At 43.4% G+C, this 18,093-nt stretch overlaps 2 protein-coding genes across 5 annotated transcripts in view; one reads left to right on the forward strand and one right to left on the reverse strand.

Annotated features, from left to right (window-relative positions):
* The window catches only part of PREPL (prolyl endopeptidase like), a 30,734-nt gene extending 22,980 nt beyond the window's left edge, over positions 1-7,754 (reverse strand). For 2 of the 3 annotated variants that reach the window (XM_084793148.1, XM_084793147.1), the window contains exons 1-2: positions 7,597-7,754; positions 5,910-6,410 (exon numbers count right to left, since the gene is read on the reverse strand). In XM_084793148.1, coding sequence (XP_084649274.1) covers positions 5,910-6,122 — 213 coding nt within the window. In that variant the 5' untranslated portion in view covers positions 6,123-6,410; positions 7,597-7,754. The remainder of the gene's footprint in view (positions 1-5,909; positions 6,411-7,596) is intronic. The other variant, XM_084793149.1, reaches the window with a different exon arrangement.
* A 244-nt stretch (positions 7,755-7,998) lies between these two features.
* The window catches only part of CAMKMT (calmodulin-lysine N-methyltransferase), a 383,933-nt gene continuing 373,838 nt past the window's right edge, over positions 7,999-18,093 (forward strand). The window contains exons 1-2 of one of the 2 annotated variants that reach the window (XM_084793161.1): positions 7,999-8,351; positions 17,298-17,470. In XM_084793161.1, the coding sequence (XP_084649287.1) occupies positions 8,214-8,351; positions 17,298-17,470 (311 nt within the window). In that variant the 5' untranslated portion in view covers positions 7,999-8,213. The remainder of the gene's footprint in view (positions 8,352-17,297; positions 17,471-18,093) is intronic. The other variant, XM_084793160.1, reaches the window with a different exon arrangement.

Consider the following 18,093-nt stretch of genomic DNA (forward strand, 5'->3'; position numbering starts at 1 on the left):
CAGAAGGAGGAGACAGGAGGGTTTCCGGGCTGAGCCTGGGTCTGGACTACATAAACAAGTCCTGCCTCAGCCACTCCCACCTCTACACCTCCCTCACTGCTCCCCGTATTCAAAGGGAAAAATCAAACACTTATAGTCAATTATTTAAGAGAACAGGAACAAAGGTAAAATTAACCAGTTTACTTTATCAGACTAATATAACCTTGACACTAGTGACAAGACCCACTGAAGTCTCTTCTGTCTAAAGCTACGTGCACAAGATGTCCCAGTGGCTCACCTCTTCCCATCCTACTGAAGTCTACGCTCACATGCCATGCTGCCCTTGAGTCCAACCCTTACTGCCTTAGCTCACTTACAATGCGCTCTCTTCCATTTCCTGACCCTATTCTTTTTTTGTTCGCCACTGTACTGGTCACTTCCAACTCATTATTCCTTTTGTTTCAGAAACAAAATTTCATTTGGCCCAGGCTGGCATCGCATGTCCCTTTATGCTATGTAGTGGAGGACTGCCATGACACCTGTCCTTCTGCCTATGCCTCTTCAGTGCTACGATTACACGAGCTTGGCACCATGTCCAATTGTGCTGGCTGAACCCAGGGCTCCTGCATGCTAGGCAAATACTCTACCAACAGGGCTACATGCCTAGGCCTCACCAGATTATTCTTATATTTATTTTATAATGTCATTTCTGTTGAAAAAAATTCCAGCTCAATGAAAGCCGAGATCATTGTCAACAGCTGAGATCATCGGCTAGAACAAAACAAAAATCTAAGCAGAGAGAGGACAGACTTTTTAAAGGGGAAAAGTATGAGCTTTTGGAAAATGCTAGTGAGAAATTATGAGACTATCATAAGACAGAAGGAAAACACATTAATTTCCTCCCAGAAGGGGAGAAGAAAATCAATCTTGGGCTCATCTTAGAGCTTTTACTTGGCATCGAAGAGACCCTTGGTTCAGTCTAAACTACCCCCAAACAGCATAAACACAAAAAACCAATCTTAAGCAAAATGGGATCAACCTATTATTTTTAAAATTCACAAAACAAAAACACTAACAGAATTCCAACAGTGGGGTTCTTCCTAAGGATGGCAGGACGACCATCTTTGGAGAAGTCTACTGGTGCCCAGTGCCATCTCCTCTAACACTAATAAAGAGTAAACCCTTTCTTATTTTTCATTGACTTTTATATTTATTTATTGTATGTGAGTGCCTGTGTGTGTGTGTGTGTGTATGTGTGTGTGTGTGTGTGTGTGTGTGTGTGTGTGTGTGTGTTTGTGTGCGCGCACGTAGGTCAGAGAACAATTTACAAAAGTCAGTTCTCTCCCTCCACTGTATAAGCTCTGGGGATTGAGTCCAGGTCTTGAGTTTAGGATTGCAGTGAGTACCCTTATCTGCTGCGCCACCTCACTCACCTCAAAAGATGAATCTTGAGGCCTTCTGAATAAAGAAAATAACTCATAAATTTGAAAATGTACTGCAATCTTAAATTTGGAAAGAAACTCCCTAGACAGTTTCGGGTAGTTGCCTTATACAATATGTTAAAATTGTAATTAACATGTCTGAAAAAATACATATGTAAATCAGAATATAATGTAGTTATCATTTATTAAATACTATCAAGCTTTAAAATTTTATTTATAGGGACTAGAGAAATGGCTCAGAGATTAAGAACACTTCCTACTTGTGCAGAAGTCCTGGGTTCAATTTCTAGCACCCACAGCCCAGCGCACTACAGTCCGTATCACCAATTCCAGGGGCTCTGACACCCTTGTCTGGCCTCCATGGACACCAGGCATGGGCGTGGTACACAGACACACATGTAGGCAAACGCTCATGTGTATAAAAACAAGCAAGTAAAGTTGGTCCAGCCGTGTTTTAGAACTTTGTGACTTTGAGCAACTTAGAATGGTCCCTCCCTTAATCTGCAGGGTATAGTCTGTAATTAAATACACTGAGGTTTTAGAGTGGCACGTCCGTCATGTGGACTATAGACGGGTCCTCATAGCTTTGTGCCACCTTAGTTCAAGTTTTGTTTAAAAAGCACTTGCAAGGATTTCAGGATCTTAAAATGCAGACAGACAATGGGTCATCTCAGTGGACCGGGGACTGGACTGTGAACTGAAGGGTCATAGAGAAAGTCAAGTGTGGAAAGGAGCCGCAAGGGAAGCTCTGCCTGTGGTGGGGTCCCCACTCTCAATTCTCGCAAAACTGCAAGACGCCACTTTTTCCTAGCCTGAGATCTCCTTTACTGCCTGTCTTTGCTCCTCCCTTCTGACGATTTGAACCTGCTAGTTACCACTAGTGTTCTTAGAAGCTGTTGTTAACCAATCCAGAAGGCCGGAGCTGGGGGGTGGGGGTGGGGGAGGGGAGCACTCAGTGATAAAGCCAAGTGTGGTGCGGGGCTCCACCCCCAGCCTCACCAACACACACACACACACACACACACACACACACACACACACACACACACACACACTGACTGCCCCCACTGGCAGCACCTGTTAATCAAAAGACATAGGCAAATGACACATTTAATGGAAAGATTTAAGGTTTTTTGTTTTGTCTGTCTGTCTGTCTTTCTTTCTTTCTTTCTTCCTTCCTTCCTGCAGGGTTTCTCTATAGCACTGGCTGTCCTTGAACTCAGAGACCCTCTGCCTTCCGAGTAATGGGACTAAAGGCGTGCACCACCACCACATCCCTAAATTCTTTCTTATCTTTTGTATTTTGTTCAAATTATCATGATCAGGTATTTTTGAAGTTATTATTCTGTAGGAAGAACAGGGCAAGACAGTGTGGAAGGTAAGGAGCCCTGGTCCCTGCTCGGACTCTAGCTTGGAGTCCCACTGGCAAGCGTGAGTGCGATGGAGTAACTGCTACCATCCGGTTAGCCTGCTATGGGAACGTGAGGTACTGGCTGAATGAACTAGGGTTAGATCAGCAACCCTTATCACCCGGCGCCTCCACTTTCTAAATATATAGGTCAGTGGCAGGCAGGCCTTGCATTTCTGTTACCTAAGGAACCTAAGAAAAACCACTTCTGGCGGGATGCGATGCCTACAATCCCAGTTACCTGAGAGGCTGAAGCAAGAGGATTGCATGAACAATAGTTGTGGTCAACACAGAAAGATCTTTCCTAAAAAGGAAACAAGAGCCTTACTCCTCAGCAACAGATATAGTTATTAAACAGAAACGGGGTAAGATGGAATCTGCATTTCTAAAAAGCTCCCAGGGCTGCTGGCACATGTCTAGACTGGAAGAGTCCCAAAGTTATATGACAGTTTGTTGCCAAGGTAACAAGGCAGAGTGGGGTTTGAGTTTGCTGATTTTGTTTTCTGAATAGAGAAAATTAAGACCCCTGAGTAGTCCTCAGACATACCAAGTCTGTGTCGCTCTTCCCTCCCCTCTCTTGACCGTCAGTTAGTTTATCTAAGCAGTGGGTCTGTAAACAGAGCTGCTAAGGATCTTCTACTTCACTCCAACCTGGAAGAGTGGACGCGGTCGGAACTCAGAGGGACCTGCCGAAAGGAAGGAGCGTGCAGTTCTGTCCCCAGAGTATGTTCACAGGTGGGAGACTATCTTTAAAAAGTATGCTCAGGCGGGGTGTGGTGGCGCACGCCTTTAATCCCAGCACTTGGGAGGCAGAGGCAGGTGGATCGCTGTGAGTTTGAGGCCAGCCTGGTCTACAAAGTGAGTCCAGGACAGCCAAGGCTACACAGAGAAACCCTGTCTTGAAAAATAACAACAACAAAAACCAAAAATCCAAAATTAACAACAACAACAAAAATACAAACAAACAAAAAACCCCAACCAACGAACCAAAACAAAACAAAAACAAATAAAAAACAAACCTCCTCAGGTCTCAGGGAGCATACTGAATAGACAGCCCAGCATTTTGATCACTTCCTCTGTGATAAAAAGGGATGACGGACATGTAAGATGGGGGGACACACGGCTGCTGTCAGGGAAGCCGTCCCTAAAGAGCTTCTAGATGTAGAGGCGCTGTCAGGTCAGTTTCTAGGAGCGGGAGTCTAATGCAAAATAAAAAGCTGCCTCAGAGACAAGCGGCTCCAGAGCCAGCCTCTTGGCTAGGGCATGAGCTAATCTCACAGCTGCTACTCTGGTGGGAACTCCCGCTTACTATTTATAAACCAAGACAGAACGACAAGAGGTTCTGGTCATGATGCAAAATAAATCAACTCAAAGGCTTAGTGCAGTAGGTAAAACTTTAAACTTTATGAGTATAAAGTATGGTTATAGAGTCTACATTAAAAACAGATACAGAAAAGCAAAGCTTAGAGTTGCTAGGTGTGTAAAGTTAAGAATCATATAGCCTAGCTAACTTATCAAAGGAAAGCAATTTAGATGACTGAAATTTAAGAAGTCCGGGAAGAAGGCTGGGCGTGGTAGCGCACACCTTTAATCCCAGCACTTGGGAGGCAGAGGCAGGCGGATCACTGTGAGTTCGAGGCCAGCCTGGTCTACAAAGTGAGTCCAGGACAGCCAAGGCTACACAGAGAAACTAAACCAAACCAAACTACGCAAGCAAATACACACACACACACACACACACACACACACACACACACACACACGAAGTCCAGGAAGAGAAAGAGAGAGGGCTAACATGAAAAGACATATATGCGTACAAATAGTTAACTAAGAACAAAACCACCAAAAACTAAAAACAACACAGAGTTAGGTAAAACTAAAATTAATTGAAAAGATGGATAAACAGCATGTAGATTATGTAAATAGAGTATTATTTCTATAAAGAGGAATGAAGCTATGATACATGCTACGGCCCTGAGGAACCCGAACAACATTAGCAAAGTAAAACAAACCAAATAACAAAAAGGTAAGTACTGTGTGCCTCTGCTCATCCACGGTGTCAGATAGGCCAATTCATAGACATAGGAAGTGGAGTAGATGCCCCAGGGCTCAGGTCACACAAACTGTTGGGGGGGGGTATCTTGGGGAAGGGTTACATCATGATAGGGTTTTGGAAACAGTGGTTATTACAATACTGGGACTGTAACTAATACCCTGAGTTCCCCACTAAAAGAGGCTAAAATGGTCACTTTCAAAATATATACTTTACCACAATTAGAGGAAGCCAAAACAGACTACAAGAAATATCACTATGCAAGAAAATTAAAAGGGTAAAACAATGTGAAAATAGTGTAAGTTCCAGCACACCCAAGTGTAGTGGAAGGAGCCTCAGGAACATAGATTTAAAAACAGAGGATGTCTGGCAAAGAAACAACAGGGTAAACAGCTTGATTGTGAGCTAAGTACGATGACCATGCAACATGGCAGCTTAGGTAGGACACTTCGGAGAGGAGACACAGCGACAACAGGTGTACAGTGTGCCTGTCTCACGCTAGCTGGAACATGTGGCTATTCCAGTTCCTCAGGGCTGGACTCAAGTCCACAGTTCGGGGCCTGGCAGACGAATAGTCAGTATTTTCTTTCGGAACTTAAGTTGTCAAAAATGCACTATAGATAGCTTTCCATTCGTTTGTATAGAGGAATAATACACAACTACATGGTATTTATTGATGTTTACTAATCGGGATTTTATACAAGAATTAGCATATTACTAGGTTTTATTAAGAGGCATAATCTGATATTTTAGTAAATTTAGAAGGCTATATTTTAAAACACATTTGCAGGTACACTAAATCTTGAGATCAAGTCAGTTTTTATGAATCTACATATTTATACACATTATAGCTCTATAGGTTCACATACATTCTTTTGTACTCATATTGACTACAGATACTTGAGACTGAAAAAAAAATCTTAAAATCAAATTACAATTACTGAGACAATTAATAATGGACATCTTAGCCATTATTTATGCACTAATATTAATGGCCTACAAACAGATGAACTTAGATGGTCCATACCTTACACGAGAAGCTCCGATGTGGGATGTCTCTTGCTAACTCTGCTATCTTGTGTTTATTCTGCAGACTCTTGGTTAGGTGATATTTTTTCAATCTTATTCTATTGTAATAACGACCAGCGAAGTTACAGTAATTCTGTTTCTGCATGCATTTGCCAAGGTGAGGAATGCTATACTTCAAAGCTTGGAGGAATAATTTGGTCATCTGCTGCATGGTAGCAAAGGCCCTGGGGTTCTGTTCCCGTGAATGATTTCATATAATTACACAGCAATGGGATCTCAGGGCATCTGAGGTCACCACATCTTATCCCTCCCCTTTGGGGTCATGAGCCCTTCAGGTTACAAATAACCCCAGACGTCTGGTAATTTAGGTTAAAGAAACGTAAAAACGTGTATGCGTTACAGTCCACTGAAATCACACTTCTTGGCAGGCATGACTTGACCATGTCAGTTTCACTAGGTTCAAGCTAAGCAGCAATGGTTCTGGTGAAGTATGGACAAACTAAAACAAAAACAAAACAACAGAAAACAAGAGACAAAATAAAAATATGCAAATAAATAAATGGTCTCAATGAGACTCTCAGGAGCTCTGAGGGTGCTCAAAGCAAAACGAGTTAATCTTACACAATTCTGGGCATTTCATCGGAATGTGAAAGACAAGCGGAAAAGCTTGAATTATTTAATACAAGGAGGGTTAATAGTTGTCTTGTGTTCATTAGGTGCCAGGTACTTTCCATCTATCCGTCTGCTTTACATTTCTACAGAGCCGACCAGTGTACAGGTACTCTGACTGTGGATCTGGGAGGCTCAAGGAACTTCCCCAACTCACACGTTATAGCAAAAAGGCCAAATCTTTGGGGCTCCTCATCTTATACGTGGTTGGACTTAACCATATAAGGATAATTAATTAAAAAGAACCAGGAAGATGCACAAATAAAACATAGTCATCTTTGGTTTCTGCTGCAAGGTAAGTCCATTATAACCTCCATAACCAGAGACCCAGGTTCAGGACTTGGGCCTTGCATGTAACTGCATCTGGTTTCAAAGTCTTCACTTGTGAAACAAAAAAATAACCATACCGCCTACTTTCTGGAGGTTGTTTCGTAGCAAAACCAGACAATTTATATTATTATACTAAGTGTCAAGGACTTAGTATAAGTACCTGGCACACAGTAACCACTCAACAGAAGGTTGGTAATATTACTAGCATAGGTATGTTGAACACTGTTGGGTGTAATTAGAGAATTCTCTAACACGTTCTTCGGTGGCACAGAAACACCCAATCACTTTACTATAGATCCGATCAGCTATGACGCCCCCTCCCCCCCTTAATCTCTTATGTCGCAGCAAAATAATGGAGCAGCATCCTAGAACAAAAAAAAAAAAGCCCCTAAATCGCTAAATCTGTCCCTACAGCCTCAACCCACTCACCCACCATCCGCATGGAGCAAACGATAGGCTTGGGATACGGGTCCGGTAGACAAATGGGTGTTCCCAGGAGCACCTATTCGTTTCCCTGGGCAACTGTGCATCCCAAGGATGTGGTATTTTCAGTGAGAGAACGGTACCGTTTAGCTCGCACAGAAGAGACAGGGATCAAAAGGGGGCTCAGGGAACTGGGGAATGGCCGGAAGGTGGCAGGAAGAGGGATTAGAAAGGGGACCCTCCAGCAACCCGTCCATACGTACGCAAAGCGAAAGACAGGCAGGCTGAAGGCGGAGAAGACAAATACGGGAACCCGTAGCTCTCAAGAAGGAGCTCCAGTCACCTCAGCCCTGTGCACCCGAAGTCCGCGTTCAGCACCTAGCAAGAAAGACAACCTACCACGCGCCGCCCAGGGCTAGTTTGCAGCACGCCCGTCTACGTAACACCAATCCAGCCCCAGAAGGAAGCACGTTTCGCCATCTTTATTATGGTCAGCGGTGGGCTTTTCTCTTCCTGGATTCACTAGTCTTAACAGACACCTGTATTTTGGCTTTTTTTTGGTATTCTGACGAGCAAGAGACAAAGCGAGAAAGAAGAAAACAACGAGGAAACCCTCTCCCTGTAGCTACTCCACAGCTCCCTCCCACTCCGGCTCGCCCTCACTTAAGATGGCTACCAGAAAACTGGTGCAGTGACGTGACGCGGCTGTCCTGGTTGCCAAGGAGACGCGAATACCGGAAATGCGGGATTCGGGGAGGGTGCTAGCCAGGGCTGCGGGGCGAGAGGCCGGGCGTCCCAGGTCCTGACAGGGAAGAAGTTGGCAGGTCCTGCCTGGGGAGAGCTGTGGCGGAGGCACCTCCGCGTCCAGTGAGCTCTGGAGATGGAGTCGCAGCTCGCGGCCGCCGGGACCGGAGGGACTGAAGCAGTCGCGGACAAGGGTCCCGTGCTTGGCAGTGCTCGCCAGGGGTCGGCGGTCTCGGCGCCCAAGGGGGCCGTCCGGTGGAGGCTCCTGCGACAGGTAAGGGCGACAGCCCCGCTACCTTTGCCTCCGGCCACTCCCCTCTCAGTACCTGGCACGAGGCCCGGCTCGCGCTTGCTTCACCTGAACTGTCCCACGGAATACAAGGAGACTGGCGGGGTTGGAGGCGGGACAGCCGGAGCCGATCCCGGGAAATTCAGATCTAAGTCTGATGGGTGGGACCGCCGCTCTTCATGGCGTGCTGCTCCTTTCCTGTCACTTGCCGTGTTTTGCTTAACTCCCAGCCCGGTTATGGTCGCCGACTTCCTGGGGGCACTTTTTGGTCCTACGTCTCTGGGGATCCGCGAGGTTGACTGATGGAATAGTGACACTTTTGCATCCGTTTCCATGTAATATTTTAAATCAGAGAGTAAAGGAAGTAGGAAAAGCTACTGCTTTCTCTTTTCCCGCCATGTGAAAGTCAAGACGTTTCTCTTCTAAGTTTGGAGTAATTATGGAGAATACTCGCTGCCCATGGCGTGCCAACGAATCCAAATGTGTTGCCTAGTATTGCCCAAACTGCTCCAGTGAAGGCTGTTTCCCTGGTTATTGTGTCTCATCACATTAGTAGAAAAGTAACAAGACAGCGAGTGGCTCAGAGCACTGAGTCCTTAGTGTCGTATTTTACTTAGCTATTGCTAGTAACAACCAACCACGTGTCAGATGTCAGACAAGTTGTGTGAGCCACCTAGTCGTTACTGATAGAGGCAGGCATCACCTGGGTGGTTTAATAATATGTGCGTGGTCTGTATACTCCCAGTTCTTAGATCAGCTGCCTGGCATGTTCTCACAGTTAAGATCCCTGCTTAGATGATGTCTCTCCTTTTTTTTTTAAATTTTATTTTATTAATTTATTCATATTACATCTCAATTGTTATCCCATCACGTGTATCCTCCCATTCCTCCCTCCCTCCCATTTTCCCCTTACTCCCCTCCCCTATGACTGTGACTGAGGGGGACCTCCTCCCCCAGTCTATGCTCATAGGGTATCAAGTCTCTTCTTGGTAGCCTGCTATCCTTCCTCTGAGTGCCACCAGGCCTCCCCATCCAGGGGACGTGTAGATGATGTCTCTTAACATGCTGTATTACTTGCTTGTAGTATTATAGACGAAACAGTTTAAGAATGGAAAAGTTGGTTTTGGGACCCAGTTTGATGGTACAGGTTACAGCAGGAAGAGTCAAGGCAGCAGGACCCTAAAGCAGCTGATCACATTGTGTTAGCGGTCAAGGGGAAGAAAGCAATGGAAGAATACTGTATCGTTCATTTTCTTCTTTATATTTAGTTCAAGACCCAGTCTGTGAAATGATGATACCTCAATTAGAGTGCATCTCCCCACCTCAGTGACCTTAATCAAGGAAATCCTCTATAGGCTGTTGTATGAAAATACTGGTTATTAATATGTACTATAAATACCATATACTTACTCAGTGGTTATTATTTAACCCGCTACCATAGCAATGAAAGACACAGATACCTGTTAGATTTTAACATACCTTAAACTCTGAGACTGGGCAGAAACTACCCAGATCTTTTACCTCCCAGCCCCACATCCCATGCCAATTGCTATAATAACTCCTAGCTGAGCTACTTTCCACCCGATACCCCATGAATACTTGCACCTGTTTCTCGTCTGGGTCGCTTTCCTCCATCACCGATCCTCAGTCCACCCGGCTGTTTGTTCAGGATGACTCCGGGTGGCTCTGCCTCCTCTTCTCCTCAATCTCTCTCTCTCTCCTCTTCGCCTCCCGTGATCTTCCTCTTCTCCAAGCCTATTACGAACCTTAGCTCTGCCTACCTCTCTTCTGCAACTTTATGTAGCCAAGCAGGGTTTATTTGAAGGCAAGGCTCACAAACATCCTTTTGGATACATGTTGGCTTGTAGAAGACAGTATGCAGACCCCGGAGAGAAAAATAACTATCAAATACAAAGCACCAGACCACGCTGTAATGACAGCTAAGAGGTTCACCTAATATAGATAGCTCCTCATAGACATGCGGGGACTCCTTAAGTTCTGGTCAAGTTTTTAATCATTAGGAACCATCACATAGACTGTTAGCTAAAGGAAGATGCATAGGCAAGTCAAAGGTGACAGAGTACGGAAGAATACTCTTTTTTTTTTTTTTTAAGTGTCAGGGAATAAGCAAGTTTTTGTTTTGTTTTTCTTTTAGTAATTCAGTCTGTTCTGGCAGGCTAAATACTTGTGGGCTTTTTGTAAGTTGTAAAGTGACTAAGCCGTTCATTCATGTCTCATCTGTATTCAGAAGCCGAGCTTGAGGATTCTGACCGAGGCTGGAAACGGGTGAGCGTAACTCAGTGGTAGAGCACTTCACACACACTTCCAGTTGTGCTCTCTACCACCAGGTGTGGGATGCCCTTTCCCTTAAGGCACACTGTCATGATGTGCGGTTATTTTTGCATGCTCTCCCCACCCACACTTTATCTTTCTGTATTCCTCGGGATTCCAATGGTATCTCATGTCTTTATATTAACTGGTCAATGCTTACTCTGGAATTCATGTTTTTGAGAGAAAACCTATATGACCAGCACATTTTTGTTCCTAGGTTATTTATTTATTTGTTGTTTTTTGAAACAGGGTTTCTCTGTGTTAGCCTTGCCTGGCCTGGAGTCGCTTTGTAGACCAGGCTGGCCTTGAACTCACAGCGATCTGCCTTGCCTCTGCCTCCTGAGTGCTGGGATTAAAGGCGTGCGCCACCACACCTGGCAGATGGCTGACTTTTGATTCTAGTGCCTACCTTAATGAGATGAGATAAAAAAGCTGGTGTATGACCAGTAGCTAAGGAAGTTGTGGGTATTTTATTTCCATTTTTGTTGTCTCTCATCTGAAAGCAGTGATAATCATTTGCAACTTCAGCTTTCAACGTCCACCCAGGTAAGGATGCTGAAGAAAATATCTATTTTCCTTAACAGATAATTTCTTCCATATGTCTCTGGCAAGCCACATTTGGGCCAATTGCTGGACCCAGGAGCATGGAGTTATCTGGTTAATCTGGGTCATCAACCTACTTAACAATCTCAGCAGACTTACATAAAGAAGAGAATTTGCCAAAAGGAACGCATGCATACACAAACCTCCAGACACCTCTAGCATGAAATATTTACCTGGAGGGCTGAACACTTGGCTGAGGAATCTGATTGATGCACTGTCTCATAATTCATTAATGCAATGTAGAACAGGATGCTCTGTGTTAAATTGTCAGTGTTACTTGAGGCCCTGAGTTTAGGCTCAGGTCCACCCTTGACTTTGTATGATGATGAACACTTTATTGGACATCAGTTTTTCATTGTGAATGAAGATCGAGGGTAGTCTTCTTTCAGACTTTCCCACCTCTGATGAAAATGAAATTATCAAACTGGGCATGGTGGCACACGCCTTTAATCTCAGCACTCTGGGAAGCAGAGGCAGGCGGATCTCTGTGAGTTTGAGGCCAGCCTGGTCTACAAAGCGAGTCTAGGACAGCCAAGGCTTCACGGAGAAACCCTGTCTAAAATCTGAAAATATAAAAAACCTACTACACATGGTTCTGAGATGCTATGTGGTTGCTGGGAATTGAATTCAGGACCTGTGGAAGAGCAGCTGGTGCTCTTAACTGCTGAGCCATCTCTCCAGCCCTCTGTTTGTTTTGACTTCTTTTTTTCTTTCTTTAGAGAGAGAAAGAACTTGAATCTGGGTGGGTAGGGAGGTGGAGAGGGTCTGGGAGGAGTTTAGAAAGGGGGAAGGGAAGCCAGGCGTGGTGGTGCACGCCTTTAATCCCAGAACTCGGGAGGCAGAGGCGGGTGGATCACTGTGAGTTCAAGGCCAGCCTGGTCTACAATGTGAGTCCAGGCTGGCCAAGGCTAACACAGAGAGACTCTGTCTCAGAAAAAAAAAAAAAAAAAAGAAGAAGAAAGGGGGAAGGGGATGATCAAAATGTATCATATAATTTTTTTTAAATAAAAGAAAAAGAAATCCCCCAAAACCAATGTATGCTTATCTCATCCTAAATATGTTCTTTTAAAAAATTACTGACTATACATACTCAAAACTGAGTAATTACCATAGAACTGAAAATTCATTGTAATTATATTAATTACATAGTTTATAATTAACCATAAAAATTAGAAATATACACATCAAAGACAGTGAGTTGCATCATTAATTTATTTCTTTGATTTTTATTTTTTATTTTATTTTATTTTGTTTTTTTGAGAAAAGGTTTCACTATGTTGCTCTGGCTGTCCTGGAGCTCACTCTGTAGACCATGCTGACCTCACACTAACAGAGATCTGCCAGGCTCTTCCTCCCAAGTGCTGGGATTAAAGGTGTGTGCAACGATGCTCTTTTGATGATGCTGGTGTCTGTAGTTCCTGCCCCTTCCCTGGTTTTTCATTTTCAGGGTTGTCTCAGATTGTGTTTTCTTCATTACTTCCATCTCTATTTTTAGGTCTTGGATCCTTTTATTCATTTTTTTCTGTTTGATTGTAGTTTCTTGTTCAAGTCTTTCATCTCTTTCTTTGTGTGTTCCTGTTCTAGTTTGAGGGATTTGTTTTCCTCCTTTAAGGCCTCTATCATTGTCATAACCTCAGACTTGAAATCCTTCTCTTGTGCATCAGCTGAGATAATGTCTCCAGGGCTTGTTGCGCTGGGGAGACTGCGGTTTCTGGTGGTATCAAACGGTCCTGGGGATTGTTGCTTTGATCTTACGGGGGACCCCGGACTTTTCTGTAGGTTAGTCAGGTGGCCTGAGGCTGAACCCAATCGGGCTCCACACAGTTTGGACCCCTTTCATCTGTGGGTCACCAGTACTGATGTTTTGTGGTTCTCAGATTGGTCCTTAGGTTGCTGTACAGTCACCACTGCCCTGCTAATCAAACAAGGTATGTGTTCTGCGCCGCCATCTTGGATCCCTCTCCAGTTGCTGTTCTTACAGAGGAACTGGGTTTAGTTCCCAACCCCTCGCATGGCAGCCCCCAACTGCCTGTAACTCCTCACTATGCCCTTTTTGTTGTTTGTTCTTTAATGAAAGCTGCTTAGCAGTACCTCAAGGTTCTAGAAGTTACATTTTCATTTTGATTTAATTCTAGGAATATTTTAATTTCTACTGTGACTTCTTCAGTGACCCTCTGGTCGCTCAAAAGCACTTTGTGGCCTTTCAGGTCTGTTTAAGACCCCCCCCCCTTTTTTTTTTCCGAAGACAGGGTTTCTCTGTGTAGCCCTGGTTGTCTTGGATTTGAGATCCACCTGCTTCTGCCTCCTTGAGTGCTGGGATTACAGGTGTGCGCCACCATGCCCGGTTTGTCTATTTAAGTTTTAAGTAACTTTTTCCACTGTGTTTTTACTTGGTTGATTGAGTTTCTAATATCTAACATTTGTATTTAAAAAAAAAAAAATCTATTTCCAAGCTGGGTATGGGGGCACATTCCTTTAATTCTAGGTTTGGGACACAGAGGTAAGTGGATATCTGACTTTAAGGCTAGCTTGGTCTGCAATAGTGAGTTCTAGGACAGCCAGGGCTACACAGAAAGACCCTGACTGAAGAAAATCAACGTGTGTGTGTGTGTGTGTGTGTGTGTGTGTGTGTGTGTAGTATATATTACATATATGTATACAACACATATGTACAAGAAATATGTATTTTTTTCTCCCAAAGCATTTGTCCATTATGTTGATAACTTTTTCATCATATTGATTTTTATTATCCATTTCCCTTTGTTCTGCTGATTTTTTTTCTCCAGATCCTGGACTGAATTTTTCTGCTTGTGTCTTCTTTGATATTACTGTCATTTTTACCAGCAAACTTTTGAAATCTTCACCCAACATTTTATCTGTTTCAGTATCTTTGCGTTCGATGAGGAATTAGGCTCTCCTAGAGATGCTTCTGCGGTGTCACTGTAGACTGTCGCTTCACTGTCCCCCAGTCTCGTGTGGAGATCTTATCAAGCAGCTCAGTAAGATCAAGATTGTGAGGCTCAATCTTGATACTGTCCAATGAGGAGAAAACTAGTTACTGTAATGGCTACAGAATCCAATTTCATATGATACAGAAATCAATAAAGATCCAACCAATACATTGACAATGACTATAAGGCACAGAACATGGCAACTACTATGAAGTTAATAACTTTAGGGTAAATGTAGAAATACTCAGTGAATAGAAAAAGGAAGGAGTCAGGGAAAGAGAAAAATATAGAGAAGCCAAGTTCAGGAGACAGAAGGAAAAGGAAGATGTGTACACGATATTCTGGAGGAGAAAAGATTCCCAAGAAAGAGAAAATTTGAAAACAATTTAGGAAGGGGTATAAAGCAGTTTAAGCCAAGCAGTTAAACATGCCTCCAGCTGAAGGACAAGCACAGCCCTGCCTGGCGCGAGGATGGCGCGCAAACTCGAAAAGTGTTCCATATTGGGGGGAAAAAAGCAAAGTCAAATTACTACTAAAAGTACTCCAAAGAAGATAAAAAAGGAGGTTAGGGAGAGGAGAACACAGAAGAATTAAAAAAAAAAAAAGGGTGGGTAGGTGGTGGGTGGGCTGGAGAGATAGTTCAGCGGTTAAGAAAACTGGCTGCTCTTCCAGAAGCCTGGGCTTGATTCCTAGTAGCTACAGGCCTCTCCCGACCATCTGTAACTCCAGTTCCAGGGGATCTGATGCCTTCCTCTGCCCTTCACAGGAACTAGGCACATGCCCCGTGCATAGATTTACATACAGGCAAAACATCCATACACATAAAAATTAGAAAAAGAAAAAAATTGTCTAGAAATGAAAAAAAAAGATTACTATATGAAACATAGTAAGAAATAAAAGTAATTGTAAAAATATTGCAAAGGAGTGTGATGAAAAAAGTATGAGGTGCAAAAAGAGGAAAAAGGATGCTGGAGCTGCTGCTTCTTGCGTTCTTCCAAACTGAAGGCTTCTGGTTATGCATGCAAGAGTGAGGGGTGCAGAGCGCCGTGCTGTCAGCTGGACCTACATGCGTGGGTTGCGGGGTAGTGCTCAGTTAAACCTTTAGGCGCTTGGTGCTGTGCAGTCGGGAATATTGCATTTGGATTGTCCTATACATTGTCCTATAATCAGTTTGGCACCTGGGTCTCATCCCCCTCCCTCTCTCCAGGCTCATCTTGTATAATTCTTATCATTTTCCTAGGGGTCACACATTATTTTAGTAGAAATAATATTAGAGACAACAATTTGGGCTATTGCTACAAGTTTGATCATTGAACTTTTCATTGATGGTCAGATTATATATATATATATATATATATATATATATATATATATATATCTTTTTAAAAATGTAAGGCTTCATTAGTTTATATTATATGCCTGCCATTTGGAGGTGGAGCTGTAGGGTGTTTGATAACACTCCTTAATTTTATAGCTCTATCTTTTTTTCTCTAAACATGGAAAACTAAAACCAGTAAAACTAGTCATTTGATTTCTCCTAAAACATACATACACACACACACACACACACACACTCTCAAGCATACATATGTCATACATATATACACAAGCATACCTATGTCACATACATATACACGAGAGTACATATGTCACAATTGCACATACAGGCACACAAGTACACACACGTACACATGTGTATACCTATGTACGCACAAACATGCATGCACACATGCACAACTTAATAAGAACACACCTCCTTTAGTTCTGGCTATTAAAGGTATTGCTTGTCTTCTCTGTTTCTCAGATTAAAAAATACCCAGGAGAAAAATAGATATCAAGGCTTTGCTAGCTCTAGATTTTTCTCCTTTTTAAAGTATCAGACTGTTAAACTCTTATTTTTTAATTTTTAATTTAATTTAATTTTATTAGTTTAGATTACAACTCAATTGTTATCCCATCACTTGTATCCTCCCATTCCTCCCTCCCTTTTACCCTATTCCTCTCCCCTAGGTCTATGACCAAGGGAATCTCCTCCCCCACTATATGGTCATAGGCTATCAAGTCTCATCTTGGTAGCCTGCTTATTCTTTCTTTGAGTGCCACCAGGCCTCCCCATCAAGGGGAGGTGGTCAACTATGGGGCACCAGAGTTCATGTCAGGGTCCGTTCCCGCTTTCCACATAACTATGGAGAATGTCCTGTCCATTGGCTAGATTATTGTAGGGTTCGATGTTTACTATGTGTGTTGTCCTTGGTTAGTGCAATAGTTTGAGCAGACCCCCTTGGGCCCCAGTCTACCTGTCCCGATGGTAAGTGAAGACTTTCCTGGGACATGCCTTTTGGGCTAGTGCCCACTTATAAGTGAGTATACACCCTGTGGGTCTTTCTGCTTCTGGGTTAACTCACTCAGTATGGCCATTTCTAGTTCCATCCATTTGTCCACAAATTTTGAGATTTCCTTGTTTTTAATAGCTGAGTAGTATTCCATAGTGTAAATGTACCACAGTTTCTTTATCCATTCTTCTACTGAGGGACATTTAGGCTGTTTCCAGGCTCTGGCTATTATGAATAAGGCTGCTATGAACATGGTTGAGCATATGTCCTTGTTGTGTGCTAGAGCATCTTCTGGGTATATTCCAAGGAGTGGAATAGCTGGGTCTTGAGGAAGCCCTATTCCCAGTTTTCTGAGAAGGCGCCAGATAGATTTTCAAAGTGGTTGTACAAGTTTGCATTCCCACCAGCAATGAAGGAGTGTTCCTCTTTCTCCACATCCTCGCCAGCATGAGGTGTCACTTGAATTTTTGATCTTAGCCATTCTGATGGGTGTAACTGACTGTTAAACTCTTACTGTCTTCACTGCTCTCCAGTGCCTTCAAGTATGCTCTTAAGTGTTTTGTCCAAGTTTTCTCCATGTGTTCAGCAGGAAGTTAGTCTGAATAATCTAATCCAGTCCCATTGGATGTGAAAGTCCCCTTATCACTTAGAATTTGGAAGCTAACCTTATACTGCTGGTATAATGTAGCCCCAATGTTTGATTCTATTCAAAGGTTCTGAAGCAGAAACAGCTGGATGCCTGTCTGAGACACGTGTCTGTGAGAAGATTTGAATCATTTAACCTGTTCTCAGTCACAGAAGCCAATGAAAGGGGAAGCGAAGAAGCAGCTGGTGCCTGGGTCCAGTACTCGAGCGTCTTTTATCCCCAGTACAGCATCTTCTTGAGGTGAGCGTTGTCCGAGTTAAGGTTTGTAGAAGGAAACCCGTGTGCTCAGAGCTCCGCGCCTCTATGGCTTAGCAGCAATCTCCATTAGAGCTGAACTTTGCAACTTGATGTTAGGAATCCCGCTGCCTTAGACAGAATCTCCTGTGCTCCTATCGCTGTAAAAACACAAGTGTCAAAGGAAAGCAACAACTTTAAAATACAGTTGAAGACTTCAAAAAAGTCAAGCAATTTGGCCCAGATCTCTTCACTGGAAGATATTCTTATTGGACTTTAGGTTGTTGCTTCTTTATTTTTAAAAACACCTTTTATATTTATCATGCGTGTTGTCTGTAAGTCTGTATTCTTATAAAAACCAACATCTAACAAGGATGTGCATTTTTCCTGTTTAGTCACTGTTCTGTTGCTGTGAAGAGACACCATGAGCAAGGCAACTCTAATTAAAGAAAGCATTCAAGTGTGGCTGCTTACAGTTTCAGAGAGTCAGTCCATGGTTATCATGGTGAGAAGCAGACAGGCATGGTGCTGGAGCAGTAGCTGAGAGCTTTACATTCCTGATCTGCAGGCAGCAGTAGGGTGGGGGTAGGGGCGAGGGAGGGGGGCGGGCATGGCTTTTTTTAAGCCTT

This window comes from Acomys minous (assembly GCF_964271855.1).
Source record: "Acomys minous genome assembly, chromosome: 8".
Classification (NCBI taxonomy): Eukaryota; Metazoa; Chordata; class Mammalia; order Rodentia; family Muridae; genus Acomys; species Acomys minous.